The sequence below is a fragment of the Pomacea canaliculata genome, linkage group LG6 (genome assembly GCF_003073045.1).
Source record: "Pomacea canaliculata isolate SZHN2017 linkage group LG6, ASM307304v1, whole genome shotgun sequence".
NCBI classification, from domain to species: Eukaryota; Metazoa; Mollusca; class Gastropoda; order Architaenioglossa; family Ampullariidae; genus Pomacea; species Pomacea canaliculata.
This window is the reverse complement of record NC_037595.1, coordinates 9,755,387-9,775,641: the sequence shown is the minus strand read 5'-3', so window position 1 is coordinate 9,775,641 and position 20,255 is coordinate 9,755,387. Positions and strand designations below refer to the sequence as shown.

The following is a 20,255-nucleotide window of genomic DNA, read 5'->3' as shown; positions in this document are numbered from 1 at the left end:
TATGCCCAGCTCAGACAAAAATAAACATCTTGCACCTTTACACTGAACACTTTATTGGGTGCTTAAGTCAACAGATGCTCCCACATTCAAGATCAAAGGGTTAAAGGATGGATGAGTCACACTTATTCTTCTTAACTTTTGCCACTGTTTCCCCCTCCCCTTTCATATGTGTGTGTGTCAGAGAGGGAGTGCATATGATTGCATGTAACAGAACGTGTTTTGTCTTGTACAAGATATCACAAACGTCCCATAACATGTCCTATGTGACTTTTTCAGACACAATGAGCCTAGTTCAGACCCCTCTCTTATAAAAATATTTCACTGCTTCAATCTTCTCCCTCTCTCTTACACACACATACAACACATACATCAATTTAAGAATGTTGAAATCATTACTCTGAACAATGAAAAATTGCAATAGTCAAGCGAACGAAATGAACACAGTCAAGAAATCTGAGAAGTGTGTGTGGAAAATGTTATTAACAAAATAAACAGGACAGAGATTACACAGTTCATGCAATTTTCATCAGACAGGACTACTCTTTATGTTAATAATGGTTATAGAAATGAACAAAATCAAAGGACTTTATTACTAACATCAACACACATTTAGCAAGTGGCTGAAATTATTTTTCAAAATGGAGGAGTCCTGGTGACTCACTGCACTGCTCAAGGGTACTATGAAACTAAGATATAGAAACACACATAAATGCTTCTTAGGAAACAAGGAAGAGGCCTATAATCTTTTTCTTCTCAACTTCCGGAGGAAGGAGAATATGAATCTTGTGACAATGAATCTTACTGATTAAAAAAAATTGAATACAGCTCAGAATAGTCCAAATGTAATGATTTTGGAAAAGTGTGCTTGACAGTGAAAAAGATGGGGTTGGGTGGTGTGGTGTAAAGAAGAGTATATATTTCAAATACTGACTTGTGAATGCTTATGATTATGCCAATAGGAAAAAGGCATCAAGCGTTCACAAGTCAGTGTAATGATAACCCCAAAAGTGGCCTGATTTATACTGCCACAGCTACCAGCAGAAGCAGTTGCTACATCAACTCTCCTCTATTAAAATATGAAACATTCAAGTTAAGCTTTAAGTGTCTGCTTGACATATATTTGAACAGGACAGCTTATCATGTAACATATTATCCATATGGCATATATATAGGTGTATGTTCAGTTTGGGGAATTTTCATGTAAAAAACTAGGCAGCATGATTACAAAAAGATGTCAGAAATATGATGAAGAAATAATCTTAAAAAAAATACAAGCTATACAATAGTATTCTGTTTGCTTTGTTATATGTCAGTGAAGGCTTGAGGGTAGGAGATGAACAGTTAGGATTTAGGTATTTCAGTATTAAGGGACTAAGGGAATGTTATAAAAAGGCAACCACCTGCAACTTTTCCCTCTTCTCAGCAAAAGTGATTCACACAGCATTCATCTGATGCATAAAACAGGTTAGTGCTTATTTTTCTTGCAAAGTTAAAATTAACTTTTAAAAAGTCTTTAAATTATTTACTTCAACCTTTATCAAAATAAGCTATCTTAAATCATTATAAAAGGAGATGGTGGGGGGAAGTAAACATTTTTTAAAAAGGAAACAACTTTATCAGTATTTGCAACCAGGAAATGGCAGAGTGTGGAGACAACGAATAGCTACCTCTGCAACATCTGTCAGCCAAGTGTGTTAGACTTGGGGACTGAAGCATGTGGTGTTTACCAAGTAATGTTTATCCTATTACCTCCAATATCAATACCAGTCACTGACCAGCATGAGTCATGCTAGCATTCAAAGTTTTTTTTTGGGACAGGACATTTAATTCTGCTTGCTTGCACACTAGCAGTCATTTGCCTATAATATCAAGGTGGGGGTTGGGGTAGGGGGCTGAGGCAATGGGGGTAAAAGAGGACTTGCAGATGATTATTTTCCCTCTATGGGAACAGACTGAAATAGCTAGCCACAATCTTGTGATCAAGAAGTGGAGTCATTTGACAAAGACTGCTGAAGCCTGAGCTTGCTGGTTACTGTAAACTCTCTGAGCACTGACAAGATGTCATATATCTATTGGCTGGTGATATTTGTAATCATGCAACTTGAATGCAAAACTCCTTAGCTTTTTGTTAGCAGTCCGCTGATAGGAATCATCAAATAACTGTGTTTCATTCCCTACAAGAGACATCTAAATACAACCATCTCACTTTTCTTACATTTGTAATACATATATGTAATATATAAGCCTTCAAAATAGTTCAAGCAGCAACTTTCTACTTTCTAACCTATGGCAAAGAACAAGTCAAAAACATGCATGAAGACTGTTTCAGCAGTTGGAACCACAATTAAATTACAGCATGAACCATTAAGCCTAATGATGAAATGACAAATAACATATTTTAAAAATAATGTGGGGGGGTAGGATCAAGAGAACAAAATAAGCACCATGTATTCTCACCTTCTCTGTGCCACTGCTCAACAGTCTGGCAAGCTCCTGAGGCTGAATAAGACCCCAGGGGTATCCATTAGCATTTTCATCCATGGGCAGGTCAAAACCTGCCACACTGATGTGCGTTGCGCCCAGTGCCATCTTTCATCACACGAAATCAAAGAAGTGTGAGATGACTTCACAAGTTCCTTTGGGAAGTAAGTTCTCCCGCATGCTTCTTCTTTCTGTTTCTGCCTACTGTTTTGTGGATTTTGATACAGATGATGATGTGAATGAGGATGTGTCAGTTGCTGATACATCCCTGAGCAAGTCACACAGCAGTTATGGTCATGGTCACAGGTCACCAGTCTGGACATAAGAAGAATGACAATCAATTAAAATATCTATAGTAGTTCTTCTGCTCAATTTTAATGACACCTGCAAGTCGAACTGTATATGTAATACCCAGCTCTTGGTGTATATCCATTTTGTTTGTTGTTTTATGTGTTTTAAATGCCCTCAGTGAGTCATAAATAAACTCAATAAAACCTGCACATCTGACAACAATACAAAGATTTTGTTACCTCTCCTACGAAAATTAATCAATATTTAAAATAAATGTTTTCAATATACTGAAATAGTATTTACAACATCAACAAGGAAAACAACAATTTCTCTGCTTTTAAGTCTCAGCGCGCGCACACACACACACCTAACCAACACATACACTAAGTACCCTTATTTCAGTCTAATCAAGAAAATAAATGGCAAAGTTTCATACTGTCGCAATAACTGTGCTTCTCTGAAGCAACATTACTCAATGACCATTCCTAATGAGCTGAAAAGGTGGTAGTAATTAACAACAAATGTATGCTACTGAACAAGCAAGGAAATATTAATGGTTAGGTATTGGACAACCGATTATTTTGCCAGCCCACGTCCAAGCTGGTCTCGGTGAGAAATCGTTGTTAACGACAGTAGAGAAAAAGGCCCGCTATCGATGTCGTTGCGGGAGACAACCCGCCACCGTGCGCAGCAAGGCTGAATTTAGAATCTGATCTCACAGACTTCTGCCTTTTGAAACAGCAGCATGATCTGTCAGGACCGCCAATTGTTGTCGCATTCCGTTCGGCGACCACTAAACACAGGTCAGGCCTTTCAGGAACTGTGTGGGCTGCGCACAGTCTATCACTGGGGAGTGGCGGTGGTGGTGGTGATGGTAGGGGGGGGGGCATTATCATAATCCGTCAGTCATCCTCCTGCTTCGCTTGCCACTCGTCTGCCCCTACCATCGTCACCACATCCAGCCCAATCGATAATCCTTTTAAGTGTTTGTGTGCGGTTTTTTTTTTAATCACTGGTTTGCGTCATTCTCACATGAAGTCTTCATGGCTTTTATCCCTTTACTCACTCCCAAAACACACTGTTTCCCTACTACTCCTACAAATCCTCTACAAATCGTTTAACTTAAAAAAAAATTGGTTGGAGTTGACACCAAGTGAAATGGTAGGGAAAGAATATATGATTATTTTGTGCCTTGAAGGTAAGGATCTGGCTAGTGTCACCTGTCCTACATATTTTGGTTCAAGTTTATAGCCACAACAGGTAATCCAGCAATATTTAAACAATTACTGCTGATTTAATCACAATAAGAATTGTACAGAGTTGTGATTTTATTGCCACTAATAATTCCCATGTCTTAAGTGGGTCTTTTGTTTAGTCCACAACAAAGCAGCAGGACATGAGGAACATGTTGCTATCCTGTTTGCAGCATGATTGTAGCACTCTTAATGCTGCCCTATGGTGCAAAGTCCAGGAGGCATAACTCTTAGCCTGTTCTCATAAAATAACAGATGTGAAAGCAGTCCAAGACAACTGAAACAAGTGTGGTTTTTGTTGGGGTTTTTTTTGGGGGGAGGGGGGTCATGTGAACAACAGGAATTAATACAATGTGGATGCTTATGAGTACCAGTTACTATGACTCTAGCATGTAGTGTACTGAGTGTTGTAAGCAGGCAGTCCATTGTCTTAAAATGGATGTCATGACTGAATGGTTTGGATTCAACGTTTCCTGTGGACTCTCTGCGCAGGTTTACTCCTGTAGCTTAGCAACACATGTTAGATGAGAGAAACTGCAAATGTTCTATCTGATATTGGTTGATTCAATGTAACAGCTTGGGAAGAAATAGTTCTTGCAAAGCAAAATGAGGACATTGACAATTTTAAGATAAAATAAAATACATAGTCTTATCTAGCTAACTTGTAGCTAGTCATTTATGGCAGCTTATTTTCAGCAACTAAACTTGCCATGGTCAAGATGTCACACAGAGATAATGTGGTAAAAACGACAGCTTGAATATTTTGCTGTTAAGTGCAATTTTTTAGTTTACTCTTGTTGAGAATGACCTCTTCATGTCAAGTGGTAGCCTAGTGGGAAACCCAGTCTTTATCAGTATCGGCAACGCTTTCTGAGTGGGTGATAAATTACTTCAATGTTATTCTTCAATTTTATTTAATACTTTGTTGTTTCCCTTTATTATGCAATTTATGTAAAGGAAACATTTCACTGTAGTGTATTGCATAGATGCTTCAATCCTGTGATGAAATAAGCTCAAATCTTTGTTTTATTTTTAAAAAAACAAAACAACTTTGAGTTACTCTAATATGCGATCCTGATAATAAATGATGTCAAAATTATTTCACCTTTTTTTTTATGGTAGGCTGTCATTAATGAAGTTTAGAAGCAGAACAAATGGCAAACTGTATGATGTGCACGGGGCTAGTTTTGATATAAAGCTTTAGATTATTGTATAATCTTTTAAATGCACCTCCTATATATATTATAAATGGCAAATGGTCATAAAATTTTCAGTTTATCCTCTTGGGTATGGATCTCTGAGATCAAGGCAGCTGTTTAGAGAAAGATGATGAACTACAGGGGCTGCATGGTGATAACAGATGCTCTCAGAGAAAGTCTCATACTTGACAAAAACAGACATAGATCCATCTAGACAGACACTGGTCTGGTGCCAGAATTATTTTGGGGTTGCACAGATGTGCTGAGAGAGGGTGGGGAAAAGGAGGGAGGAAAGAACTTAAAGATAACAACATTTTAAAAAAAATAGCTGGGGCTAAGCCACGACCAGTGAATAATAAAGAAAATTCAGTTTCCCAAGTCAGACAACTAGCAATTCATACGAATGTGAGTCTTCGGGTTTGAATTGATACATTTACTCACATAAGTGATATATTATTAATTAATTCCATATTATCCGTTACATGTACTAACATTCTAGCATTCATGGGGTATGTTCTGTATGAATTTGGTAGCATTTGTGTCGTTAACAATTGTGATCTGTAATGTTTACTAAATTTTCTTTTAACAAGGAAACAACCTCTGAGTCAGAGTCTGGCTGGTTGGAATGTCTGCAAGATGCTAATAACTGTATCATTTGGTTTAGTTTCTCTGATGACCACCTTTTAGTACCAGCACATTTTCTGATGCTTTCGTTTAACAACCAAACTGCAAACATGCTGGTGCATACTTAATAATTGAATTCTGTTTTTTCATATTATTTTATGTAGTTCTCATTTATTAGTTCAAAATGTCATTATTATTATAGCCTTTGAGGAATACTTTTGCAAAGTCATCTAGAACCTAACCGTGTGACTCAGCACAGGCCATATCAACATGGTTTTTTTTTTTTAAAAAAAAGACTCATCGCCTATATACGATGACTAGTAAATAATGCCCAAGCAGTGCCTTGGTTATCTACAGTTAATCAGCAAGTACTATATCCATGGAGGTATATGACTAAGTCACTAAGGAATTCCGCCAATCAACCATCATGCTCACTCCACATGAACAAGTGAACTCATTTGACAAGTTCGCACGAACTGAAAGCAAGACGATGAAATACCCACAAACAGGAAAACATACGTAATTCATCCTTGTACAGTTGTCTGAAATGACGAATCACCGCCAAAACTTTCCACAAGTTTAATGACTTTGCAATAATTTTACACCGATCGCTGCCGCCCTAAAAACTCATTTCAATAATTTTTAGCATTATCTTTCTGTTACAAAATCTTGTCATCGTGATCAAGCATACAAATGTGCAAACCCAAACCCCAAATAAGTAAAAATACTTCTTTCTCTTCATTAAAAAATCAGCACAGTAACAGTACATTACTATTACACACACGAAGCCATACGTATGACACAAACATCAAACATCGTGAACATGTTTGGACGTACACAAACACACATGACATTCATCTGGGTTGAGGATAGGTCACACAAAATGAACTGTTATATACTCACCGATTAAGAAAACGAACGTCAAGGTGAATCTTCTGGTAATCCTCATGTTTCAAGAATTTTAAGTTGTTGATTTGTGTACTTCATCACAAATGCATGGTAGGTAGATTGGCATTAAATTAACACATGTTAACAGATACAAAGCCGTGTACTCGCCAATGCGTGTGAACCACTCAGCTTACCATATTTCAAACACTTCCTTTCTGCTGGCCCGGTGAGGTCATTTGCCATATTTTGCGGTATGAAATCATCAAGGACCAATCAGAAGACGCGTTCTATTTTACATTCGCTTGCGTAAAATCGGGGACTCCGGACATGTGTAAGCTTGGTAGCGTGCTATGACACTAGCAGGAACTTCTTCTCAAAACTTCTCTATTGACAATGTCAGACATTAAAAAGTGTTGTTTATATCTTGAATATACGCTGAATGCGTACATAGATCCATATGTGTGTATTACTCTATTTCGTGTAACGGCCTGCAGTAATGTCTTCAAGCTTTAGTTCCGTGATAGTTGGCGACGGAAGGGTTTATTATAAGTTACGAGACTGCAAGGCATGAAATTGTTTGCTTAAAACCCGTATTAGTATCCTCATAGCAATGTATCATTTTCTTTGAAATTCTGACAGCCATCTGGGCGTTGCCTGCTTCTGTCACTGCTACATTTTATTACATCTAGATTCGCATCCTTTTCATTCCCGAGACTAGACACGTATCACTCATAAAGTTTAGCATTGTTTACAAGTTCATTGTAAAACGAAACAGTTAAATCGTTTGATATACACCTGGCATGATTTAAAGTGTGATTTTTTTTGTTTTTGTTTTTACAAGACATACGTGCATAGATTTGAGATAATAGTGAAGGAGGCGGTTAGGTTCACATTATCTATGGCTTGAACTAAGGGAAACAACTACTGAGCAAGGCATGAAAGTTGTAAGTCGTGAGATTTGTTTCTGTCGAAATTGAAATATTTTTTTCAGTTTTCTTACACATAAGTTTTAACATTCTACTTTTCACTTCAATCTGACAAAGCCGTATGTAGTATGAAGCCTCTGTTCAAAGACTTAACAGGGATATAATAACCTTTCATGATGAAGACAAGGATGAGAAAAGTAACATATATAGTCAAGAATCAGACATATAAAAAATAATAATAATAATTCTGGCAAAACGTTTGCTTTCGCCATAGCTTATGCTCTGTGGTTTTACGAGCTTTCCAAATTCTCTACCTGCAGGATGCAGGTAAAGAGGATACATTTTTGGATGCAGGTGCTTCTCCTGAATAATAATGGGATCCTTGCTGTATATGCTGCCCCTTGGGTCACCATGGTTCCAGTGGGATGAAAACCATAATGCACAGCGGACTCTTGGGATCTTGGCACAGGATTCTTCTAATATTGTAATTGTTGGAGACAAAGGATGGTGAGTTATGAGAGGCACATGCTGATAAAGGAAATTTATAGACTTTACGTGTGTTCATGTTCAGATACTGACTGCTTCACCTACCTTAGCAGCATAGTCAGCAAAGGTAGAGGTGCAGATGAAATGTAAGAAACCAAATAAATAAAGCTAGGCTTGCATTCCAGATCCTGCAACCTATCTGGAACTCCAAGGCTTTATCTCTACACACCAAGATCCGCATCTACAACGCAAATGTAAAGTAATCCTTCTATATGGTGTATGACAAACACCATACCAACAAGATTCAGACGTTCGCCAACAGATGTCTGCGCCACATCCTCAACATCAGATGGCCTGAGAAGGTCTCCAATACAAACCTGTGGGAGAGAACCAACAAAAACATGCCAGCCAAGACATCAAGAAGCGATAGTGGGGCTGGATCGGTCACACCCTGCAAAAGCTGGCCAACAATTTAATGAGACAAGCTCTGGGCTGGAATCCACAGGGACAGCACAGGGTTGGGAGACCCAGACAGACGTGGAGGAGATTGGTCCACAGCGAGGCAGAGGAAGCTGACATGACATGGACCCAACTGGGAAGAACTAGATCTGATGGCATGGTATAGTTGTGGCCCTATGCTCCACTGGGGGCCTAAAGGAATAAGAACAAAGAAAAAGAAGACGTGTTCCTATCGCATATCAGTGCCTATGTGTACTTTGTATGCAGAATACAGAAAATGCAATAATTTGCACATTGTACTGACGTTTTAAAGTATCCATTTATCTTAGTTTTTAATTGACTGTCTGTAGAAAGTAGTATAATTTTTATAATTTGTATGATTTTGGACTTGACTCTTGAATGACACTTATCTCTATTGTGTTCAATTAAGAAACTATAATGAGGGCTTGTTATAGTAACTTAGTGGATTCTGCATCTGTTTTACAAAAGGCTCTATAATCTTTCTCATTATCTGCATTTGGCAGTTTTGCGTAAAGAATTCTTGTGTATTTTAGGCAAGTAACTTAAAAATTCAGTACTCTGTTTTGAAATTACTTTCAATTAAGAAGCATTTAAATAAGCTTTTGGAATATCATGAATCTTAAATGGATATGCTGAAATTTATTCTTGTTTGTTTGCATTTTTCCTCAGTGGTAAAACTGCACTTTCATTCCAAGCAGCAGTATCTATGGCAACTGACAATCGAAGAGTTATGTTTATTCGACCTCAGGTGTTGTCTCGGTTACCCCTGCCTGTGCATGGCATGCCCACACCTGAAGCAAGAGCACTCCAGCTTATGAAACTGTGGTCAGTATATTAAAATAGTTAAAATATTATCTAAAGGCATAGACAAAGTTGACGTCTGTAAATTTTAAGTTTATTTTTTATTTACTCATCTAACGCCTACAACAACAGTATTTAGAATATATATTTATCAGCATCAACTTTTAAATGTTTTTCAGTGACTTCAGCCTGTAGAAGTGGTGGGAGGGCAGGAGTAGTGTGGACGTGTGGTATACATTCCCAGAAAGTTTTGTTTAATGATGGGAACAAGGTAGTGAAGGCATAAGTAAAAGTTGGATTGAGTCTCTTTCCTTAGTGATGCATCAGATACAATCTGATAATGGTCTATCTGAACTGAAAGCAAGACGTTTTTTTTTTTTTAAGTTGGGGCACTTTCTTGCACTTTAAAACACAGTAAAGTTTCTTGCATCCTCAACATAATGACCACAGTGTTCTTGATCATGATGATGGGATTAAAAAACAAATTAAAAAAAACAAAAAGAAATTTAATTGATTGATCAAAACAAAAATAAAAGACTGGTGGAAGAAGATAGGCATAAATTCCCTGTCATAACAAAATGCTGGAATGTATCAGTAAAGGGAGGCATTGGTGACATTTTATAGCATAAAATTTGAAGGGCAATCTGCTGAAAGGTCCCCTAAAGGTCAGCAGTGTTTTGCCTTAAAGACAACAGACTTGTGAATGACGTACAAAGGAAACCTGGAGAGTGCTGTAAGGAGGTTACAAAAACTTGGTCACTGGGAAAATCGAAGCTTGCCAGAATTTACATCATGTGTTGCCATAGCCAGGTCTGCAGCTGACTCTTCCAGCTGTGATTTTATTGTCAGTTTTTGATCTGTCATGTCATTTAAGTAGGTATGCATGTATGGTGAAATAATAGTTAAACACCTGTACTCTTTGATATACCATTACCATGACTGACTGAAAGCTCATGCTCAGTACAAAGTTTTGAGTGAAAAGGAGTATAAAAGTTGTTTTGCCAGTGTGAGTTTTGCTTCTCAATCTCTCTCTGTCTTTTGCATCTGCAGTACTTCTTAAATTAAATTTTCTGCATAAAAAGATAGAAGGCGCAGTTTTATCTGCATAGCATAGTTTCATCAGTAGCCATTGATCGGTAACATCTTAAGTACAGAAAATAACCATCACAGGTGACCATGCATGGTTTGCAGCAACCTACATTAATCTAACACACTCCATGCAACCTCGAAATCTCGAAATTTTTATGATACACATTTGTCAGACTTATTTTATTTGGCATCACCACTTGCTAGCTCAGAGAATGGGTCACTAAGGTTCAAGCTCTTTGAAGGACATATTTGGCTGGAGTAGGGATCTTAGCTGGCAGGCCTCTTTAAGGACTAATGCTTATCTTGGATTACTGAGTACTGGTTAACAAAGAACTTTTTTTGAAGGACTAGTGTTCACCTTTAGTAGAGAGCCTTCACTGATAGCTTTTTGAAAACATTTGCTTTGTGAATAATCAGGTATCCAGACCATGCAGATGAGTTGGTAATTTGGTGTGCCAATGTGCATCTTCATCCAGTCCTTCCTGAAGCCATCATTGTTGATGATTTTGATTTTTACATTGGGCATAGTAAGGTAAGATATTTCTAGAACACTAGTTTGTATTTCAGTTAATGACAGTAAACTGATGGCAGCATCAAGTGGAAATCTCACTACATGTTAATTGAATATCACTAGATATAATAGGTGTATCATGATATTTGTGTGCTATGAATAAAATTGATTCTTTATTTTCTGATATGGCTACTCAAGTTTGTCTGCTGCCCATCAACCTTTCCCCAACAAGGACAAAGAGCTTTACGTATATATGCAGTGCTGCACAAAATTACAGCTTTTGGATAGATGTGCATCTTCTCACATGCACAGTGGATGAAAAGGTAACACCCCAAGAAAACAACTGACGAGGGCTTAAGTCTTTGCCCTGCAGAAGTCAAAGATGTCTTGTCTCCATAGCTATAAAGTAGTGTCCAGCCTCCAGAGATGTTAAAGCAATGGCAAAGATTTTCTGGGGTAAAGTAAACAGAACATCTGTCATACTTTGTAGCCATTTCAATGGGATTCATTCTGCTTATCGGAAAACACTGATTTTCATCCACACCTATTGGAAAAAGTTTCAATGATTAATAAGCTGTATGGGGATTTCCAGCAGTCACAAAAATGTTTTTTCCCCCGGGGGCCGCTTTCTCCACCCTTCAGTCAAATGTCTGTAGCTTTGTGTGTGGAAAACCTTTTTGTAGGGAGGGGGGAATGTTGATTTGTTCAGTTGTCTGATTAAAGAGGACTTTTGTAGGTCATGCCTGTCAAAGTAGGCGCTTTTTTTATTTATAGTATTATTAAATTTACATCTCACCGAGGTAACTATATGTTCACTTCAAGCACAGCATCTGTTCCCACACTCTCATGCGCCCACCATAATCATGTCAATATTGTTTATTATTGGTACATTATGGGGTAGGCAGCCCACGCTGCCCAGATGACTCAGAGGACAAAGTCACACTGATGCGATAGGTTATGACAGTTGCCAGCTGATTGGCTGCAGACTACTCCACTTGTCTGGAGTGTATAGATAGGTCACAGCATGCAGCTCAGGAGGACTTCAAACAAAATTACACAACCGTACCGTTGTCTGTGTAGAAACACTGAATGGCGCCAGGCGAGTGAGTCACGCTCACCGGGCTTCGAAGCCGTTGCGTTGAACCAGCAGGTTGAGCTGTTCACACAACAATCCGTACACGATCAATGCAGCAACCACGTTGACTGTGTACTGTCTGTGCGTACGTGAAGGCAACCACCACAGGATCACTAGACCTACATTCCATTTTCGCCAGTTTAATCCCGTGCCTCAAACGCAAAAAAGTTAATAAAAAATTAGAGCTATGTTGACGGGTAGCGTGACTAAGTCGTCTGTTTTGGCATGCAAAGCAGTGGAAGTTCTTGGAGAAAGGCGGTGACAAATTTGAGGTGTTGGAGTGGGGTTGGAGGGAGAAAAAGAGTTTTCAAGCTTCAAGCAGCTTTCAAATGATTATTGGAAAAATATAATATATGATGAGGAACACAGTCTCTGTTGATGCGCAACAGCAAGAGAGAGAAGGGCGGGGGGTGGGACAATAGATGTGCACGTGCAGGGTGAGATTACGTGCGCGCATGTGCAGGACCCTCTCATCCTAAATCTCAGTTGCTGCGTGGGGTGGTGGTGGGGGTCTTGCGACGTGCGCATGCGCCTGCGTCATCTGTTACCTCCTCCCTCCCCCGCCTCCCAGCTCAAACACTGCGCAGCATTCGGCGACCAACATCGCCGATAACCAAATATAGATGATGATGTCACTCTACTGCTTCACCTTTGCAGCGCGTCTAAGACCAAGTGTCTGAGATGATGGTGTTTGAGGTTCTGCGCTGTTCACGCAGCCATCGGTGAAACGGAAAACAGATACACAACACTGTTTGCAATAAGATTGTGACACAAAACGAGTTTTTAGTGATTTGTCTTTGTGGCATGCTAACAAACTCAGCATGAGCCATGCAGCTTTTCCTATTTGTATTATTTAACAGAAATTTATTGCAGATGATGCTTGGAGGGTAGGGTTAGAAAAGCAACAAGAAGCTCAGATTAAAAACAAGAAGAGCTGCATAGTTTTAGCTGTTTACCTATTTTGTCGGTCTGCTCCCTCTCCTCTCTTTTTCACTTTATTGCTAATTCATATACACACCGGACGCGCGCGCGCGCACGCACTCACCGTGCTCGAGGAAAACATCAACTGCTTGACTTACTTTTCAACAGATGGCTTAAAGTGCAGGGGAGCTTATGCCTGATTTATTGCTCTTACACAAGGACAGCTTTGCTCAGCTGTCGAATCCTTATTTCGTGGCCACACACTCAAAATCGGGGTCTTGAAGCGATGAGAAAATAGAAGCAGAAGAGGTGATTAAAAAACAAAACAAGCGTAAGGGTTAGGAGGTGGTTGGGGCGGAAAGTCGTTGAAATTAATAGCATCGCGTCCAGGACCTACCACGAAACTACCTGTTCTATGAATCGGTAAAACCGTCACAATTAAGGGCTGTTCCCACAGTGAGCTTATTTCTGTGAACGAGAATGTAGTTGCCAAGTAGATATTCCCAAAAAGCATATGTAACTGCGCTGTAAACTATATACCGTATAATAATGATTGGCAAAATACCATTCATTTTTTACTTCTTTTATATGTTAAATCTTCAGCTACCAAATACAGCATATATGGGTAAATGTATAGGTATGGAAAAGGCTCCCTGAACATCATCAAACGAAGTAGAATTCGTACAGAAATTATGTGCAAAAAGTGTGTATTTTATGATAGATAGACAACTGACTTTTGTTTTGACTGAAATTTTTATTGCAATCATTCCGTTGTGACATGTGCTTTTCATCATTAAGTCAACATGTAGCATATGTTTCCCGTTGAAAGAACATTATGCAGAAAGTTTGCACGTGCATTTTATGCAGCTGATACAGAATCCGGCATTGTGATGTGGGAAAAATAATAATTACATTTGTATAGCGCGTTTCTCCAGCATCATAACACACAATTGTCACTATTCTTAGATGAGGAGGGTGGGTGGAAAGTATCAAAAGGAGGGTAGTGTCACTTTTTTAGTTCCAGAAGTATTGTATGGCAAGAGACAAACCTGGAAGAATCAAGCATGAACTATATATGGGGTTGGACACGCCACGTGATCCCAGAATCGTTGATCGTGTGAAGGAGGCTTTAAGTTGCGGCGTCCTCTGAGGCAGCAGTCAGCCGTTGCTAGGCGCGCCTATGACGCGAGGGTGAAGGAGAGGTTTGGGGAAGGGGAGCAGGCAGGGTGGCGAATGAGTCATCTGCCGAGAGTTGTTATTGGGTCACCTCGGTTGAGGTAGATCTAGCTGATCACACCTCACACAGACATCTGCTGCTTTCCGCAACTTGTTATTGGGTCACCACGGTAGGGCTAAACGGATATAGGTGTGCAGATCCTATTTGATCACACCTCACCGACAGCTGTTGCAGGCAGCAAGCTGTTCTTGTTGGAAGGGATTAGAAGGTGTCTGTGTGTGTGTTGGGGTGGTGGTGGTGGACGCGCGCGTTCAAGATTTATGCATGCTCATACGTGTATGCGTGTGTGGGTAAATGCGTGCGTGCTCACATGCGCGGAGGCGGTGTAGAATATGTTACCACAACGATGGTTCCGTCACATTTTACAAAGATGAGATTAAATTATATATTATCTTACCTGCACTTTTTGCGTACATAAAGACACCCTTTTGACACATCAAGAGTGAAGATGACTTTAAGGGTAACAGCTGATCACTCAGTACAACAAGAGTTTATATATATAATAGTTATTAAGACCTTATAAATTGAGGAAGATTGGGAGGTTGCATTAATTTTTGTGTTAATTAAGTGATGAAATTTAATATACATTTGTCATCAGCCCATCATCAGCAAACTTCAACCTTAATTCAGTTTGAATCCTGTAAGTCACAATATAAAAAATTGATGAGTCTTACCTGCTCTTCTTCCTCTGTAGATTTATGACACTCTCCATCCTTAATGTTTGTTCCCTGATTCCTTTGCGTCTTTTCTCTCCATAGTTGTTTCTCCTTCTGTTCTGTCTATTCTGTCCATGTCATCTACTTGTCCTAAGCACTGAGATGATGCTTCTTCATGAGCGTGATTATGTGCTATATAAATCATACTTTTATAATTATTATTAAACTTTTATGTCTTTTTCCCATACAGCCCTTGACATTTGAAGCATGACCACTAAAAGTTCTAGTGGAGTGTCTTTTATTTTTCTAATAACTGGGTAAAGCTTTGTGCAAGACACAACTTCTCCAAATCCTGTATAATACTGACCCCTCCCCTCTTTCTTTCATTCTGGAAACAGACATCATGATTTACAAAAGATACTTTAATGTGGTAGAGGCTTCAGTGGGAGAAATGGGACCATTGGAATGTCCATGTACTGTGCATAATGTTTTGAAGGTGGGAATACAGAAGTGGGGTGCATTCATCCAGATTTGGGAAAGTAGTGTCTTGCATATAGCTTTCCTCAGTCATTAGAAATATTGTTGCGCCCTACTAGATCTTTACAGCTTGAAGACAGAAAAAAGGTGATTAATAAACTGAGTTTTCTCCCTGCAAATGACTGATTGGTTCACGTGAAACTTCAGGTTGATTAAGAACAGACACATGAAAAAATATATATCTACACACACATATGAATATAAATTGAAGTCACTATATACATTTGCATCTGTTATTGGCTGATGCGACATAAATGGGTCACATTCAGCAAAGTTATTAGTACTGTGGCCATGTTTTAAAATCTGGAAGTGAAAATAGTACAGTGTATGCTTTGTGTGGATGTGAAGAAATTTGTCGGTCTGGTCTGTCATTAGTAACTGTGAAGTTTATAAATAATGATGGGTGGTAGCTGTTTATCAGGACAGTGTTGAGGCATTGTTACAAACTGTTTGGTGTTGTCTTGGCTGTGTTGTTTGATAAATTCTTTCAAAATCTGTTGTTGCAGGACCATGAACATGAAGCAGCCCGTTTGTGTGCAGTTCTGATTAGATGCAGCTGCTTTCATAGCTTCCAAAAGGTTGCTACATTGCACATAATAATGGAGATAAATCATAGATGCAAAATTATGTGGATAATTAGGCATTTTTTTTAGTAACTAAGAAAAATACTCATTGTTATTTAACTATGTTTTCAGTAGCAGAAACTCATAACCAAGCTATAGGTGTCAGTCCCATTAGTTCATGGGTGGGTAAAGTTTTCTTTTTGCAGGCCAGCATCAATTCTCTTAAGCTATGCAGTGGGCCAGTAAAACTACCAAAATACCACGCCAGTTGACTAAACAACAAACTTAGTGATAATAGAATGGACACAAATGAGTACATAATGACGTTCACTTACCGAATTTATTGTGCAAAGTGAAGCAGTTTGAATTTGCTCACAATAAAACTTTAAAACCAGCCTTTCCTTAGAAGTCAGCCGCTCTTGTTGCTAACGTCTACATCAGATATGTCAGCCATGTAATTTATTATCTTATGTACTTTGTCTGTGTTAGAATGTTATGGACTGCCGATTTCTAATGCTGATGTACTTGATGAATTAAATTTCAATAAAAAGTCTGAATAAAAATATGTTTAACAAGTGCACTTCACATTTTGGCAGATGAGCCGGATTCAGCCTGTAGTTTTCCCACCCCTGCATTAGTCGATTGCATGTGATTTGACAGCACCAAGATAATGCTTTTGCAGGAAAATGTGGCACACGTTTTACATTTCTTTTCAGTGGCAAGTGTCATGTGATTCTCACAGCATCAAACAGACTGTCTTCTCTTCCATCTGTTCTAAATCAGTTCAATTTTTTGTTTGCAAGAGTTCACAGTAAGTGGTTTTTTTTTTGGGTCATTTGTGTCAAGTCCTCTGCATTCATAAAGCGATCATCGGTGGTAAAATACCATAGATCTTTCAGTGTTGGTTTTGACAAGCTTGGAGTATGTCATCTCTTGGTCAGAGGACTAGAATGGGTTAAGTGTCTTTTTTATTCAAATTTTAAATGTTGGCAATAAAGTATCAGGTTTGACGTGTGTTTATCTCTGCATTTCAGACCTCTTTGACGAAGGACCACAGAAGAAGTATCAGATGATATCGACTGTTCATGACAAGACCACTGTCACAGTCACCTACAACATGACTGAGCACAAAATCCAGCTTGATACAGCTGAACATGTACGGCCGAAATCATGAAAATGACAAGTACATGAATCACCTGGGTGCAAAGAATATAAAAGTGAACAATTTAAGATCCATGCAAGTACCACTTTAAATCTAAAGTTGGAGAATATTAAGCAAAATGTTTGCAGGATGTACCAAGCTTAAGTGCAATGTCATATTTTCTGCTAGGGCCTGGATTTTCTACAAAACATACCTCAGCACAGGTTTTCACGTTCAGACCTCTTGTTGTTTAGAGAATTTTGTTGAGTATCTGTTGAATAATAAATTTATTCACGGGTGACATTTTGTGTGGTGATAAACCATTTTTGCAGGCATTCTTTAAATAAAGTCAACCTCATCACAAAATATATTCTTCTGGTCATTTCAGGATTAGATCTGTGGGAGAATAACAAAATATAGCATTGTGGCTAGAATTTAATTTAGTGGTAATGGACTTTAATTCAGGACTAAAGTACTCGCATTTCTGTTTTGTGTCGCCACATCCACTCAGACATAGGTGAGCACTTTTGAGTATGTTCATGTGCACTCCCTTATGTGCATAGATGGGTTTGCTTGTTTTTATGTTTGTGTGTATGCTCATGCACATACACTTTATATGCATATATAATGCTACTCAAATGCATACATAGCACATTATATCAAAAACAGACACATTTAAAATCATTGTAAATTTAAATAAAAATTAGAATTTTTCAACATAATGTAAAACGTCCAAATGTTCCATTTGAAAAAAATTGCACCATTGCATCACAAGGAATCCTGCAAAAATTATTTGGTGTAATTCCAGACTACCCTGCCTCGCTCTCTCTCACACACACACTGTCATTATGCATGAAAATAAGACATCAAGGATAAATGTCACATTAACAAATGTATGTTGCGGTGTGGTTTTTCTGATTGTTAAGACATACATTTTTTTTTAATTCAAAGGATGGCTAAAACCCCCAATCATACTGCATGTTTGTAATGCACCAATGCATCTTTGGATGTGAAAACCCTTCAGCCCCCTGTACAAGATCCCAGTAAAATATATTTTTGCTCCCTAGTTGGTATGATTAACCCACTCTAAACCCCACCATTATGCTACCCTTGTCCCAAACCCTTCACCCATTTAGTTCCTAAACTCCCTGTAATGACCGGGGTGTGTGTGTGCATGCACGTACAAAAAGTTACAAACACACATTTACCTCTGACTTTTCTGGTTTTAACCTGTGAGATACTAATCACCTGCTGAAGAAGTAAGGCAAGCTGACACCCCTAATCTTGCAGTTATGAATGTATAGAATGTAAGGCAAGCTCAGTGAACTGATGATAAGCCACTTCTAAAGCATAGGCAAGTGTGCATTTAAAAAAGTCATATAGGGTAACATAATTCACACAATTTCCAACAGGCAGCACTACTGAAGCTAGAGTTTAGGAGCACCTTATACTTTAAAATATACTTTGATAAAAAAAAAATCAATGACAAACTGATTCAAATGCCAAAATGAGGTGTGCTTCCAAAAAGTTTTCCCCAAAGGAGTCTTTTTTATGTTTTGGTCTAGTTGTTGAGTGAGCTGCACACTATAAAGGAGCTCACTGAGAAATATAAGGTAAAGATTGTACCATAACCAACTTTTTTCAAGTCATTAGGGAGTGATGTTTTAGAGGACCTCACTTTTCTCCGAACCAGCTTTACATGAGAGGGGTGCCCATCACTGCCTTAACTTCCCCAACCCTCTTTCAGGTACCCATTCCCACCAGCTGGGAAAAGTGAACTGCTACGTGGGTATCAAAATGGTGCACCTCTCAGTTTGGACGCTCTAACCACTCAAATATTCGCTCCCCCGAGAAATATAAATCTTTTAGAAATTGAAAAAAAACCACACACACAGAAAAAAGAAATGTCTTGCTTTTAGAAGAGCCACCTGAACAAAAATTGTGTAATAAAACAGTTGATGAAAAATTTATCTAAAAACTTAAAAAAAAAAATCCCATCAGTGATGTACATGCATAGCCATTATCATTCTATTTACAGTACTTGGTATACAACAATTACCGTGTGACTACATTTAAAGTGGATTGCAAGAGACTGAATCAGAATACCAACATTTGGAGAAAAGCTTTAAAGTCTTTATCATCTGCATCCTTGACTAAAATGGATGACAAAGAATAAATGTATAATAAAATGATAAAGATTGAAAAAAAAAATGAAAAGGCCTTCTTAATAACTATAAGTTTTGATGGTCCCATTTTTAAGTAGTTTTAAATGGAATCCATGTGCAGTTAGCACACCTGCAGTGAATTATATTAATCATGTAAATCAGTTTGACACAACAGTTCATGATACATACCTTGATAAATAAACCATTTCTCTTTGTTAAATAGTTTTTTTCAAAATAAGGTTACAAACGACAGTAATCTGCATAAAATATTTAAAGTCAAAGAATATCATTTATGTCTTTGAAGCAATTGTAGACAAATACTGACTTTGACTAGAATTTAACTGCTGTGGTCCATTATCTTCCCAAGTCAGATTAATGATGACAAAAAAGCATGCACATATTTCTAACAAAACACATCTCCAGTTCAAGAGGTAATCATTCTTGCCTGTTGTTATGGATAATGCTGTGCAGATTACATAAAAAATGTAAATTTAGCACCTGAGTGTGTATTCATCCAACAGGAACGGTAGTTCCCAACCTAGAAGGTGGAATGTTGCAGGTGATAGATGTGGTTTCCACTGACATTGCAGATGCTTAGACATAAAAGGAATGATATCTGTAAATTCATCTTTCTGGTGTTTGACCACAAGCACTTGCTTCAACTGCTGTGCTTGCTGCACAAGAGACAGCAGGAGATACTGGTTGCAAGGCACGGTGCATATAAAATGAGTCAACCTCGGACATAAGCGAGCAAACTGGAAAAGTCTGAAACTCGCAAACTGGGCATCCAGGCACTGTGTACTAGAGCAAATAATTCCAAAGACTTGCCATAACGGTCTGCCATAACCAGCAAAAGGTCGTCTGTGAGAGG

The 20,255-nt window shown here is 38.4% G+C and overlaps 3 protein-coding genes across 11 annotated transcripts in view; 2 read left to right on the top strand and 1 right to left on the bottom strand.

The window, feature by feature from the left end:
• Positions 1 to 6,973, bottom strand: part of LOC112565815 (uncharacterized protein PB18E9.04c-like) — a 31,509-nt gene extending 24,536 nt beyond the window's left edge. The window contains exons 1-2 of the mRNA XM_025241620.1: positions 6,752 to 6,973; positions 2,458 to 2,796 (exon numbers count right to left, since the gene is read on the bottom strand). Of these exons, the coding sequence (XP_025097405.1) occupies positions 2,458 to 2,589 (132 nt within the window). The 5' untranslated portion in view covers positions 2,590 to 2,796; positions 6,752 to 6,973. The remainder of the gene's footprint in view (positions 1 to 2,457; positions 2,797 to 6,751) is intronic.
• LOC112565838 overlaps positions 1 to 20,255 on the top strand; it is a 341,939-nt gene that overhangs the window by 262,357 nt on the left and 59,327 nt on the right. The gene's annotated exons all lie outside the window — the stretch shown is intronic.
• On the top strand, positions 6,993 to 17,585 carry LOC112565834. 9 transcript variants are annotated; one of them, XM_025241656.1, is made up of 8 exons: positions 7,027 to 7,067; positions 7,578 to 7,680; positions 7,983 to 8,169; positions 9,298 to 9,453; positions 10,936 to 11,050; positions 16,022 to 16,093; positions 16,795 to 16,889; positions 17,113 to 17,585. In XM_025241656.1, the coding sequence occupies exons 3-8, from the start codon at positions 8,036 to 8,038 to the stop codon at positions 17,120 to 17,122; spliced, it is 582 nt and encodes a 193-aa protein (XP_025097441.1). In that variant the 5' UTR covers positions 7,027 to 7,067; positions 7,578 to 7,680; positions 7,983 to 8,035; the 3' UTR covers positions 17,123 to 17,585. The 9 variants fall into 9 exon arrangements, with proteins under 9 accessions (XP_025097445.1, XP_025097449.1, XP_025097441.1 ...); XM_025241662.1 differs by having other exon boundaries at positions 7,035 to 7,067; positions 8,017 to 8,169; XM_025241659.1 differs by having other exon boundaries at positions 7,043 to 7,067; positions 7,592 to 7,680.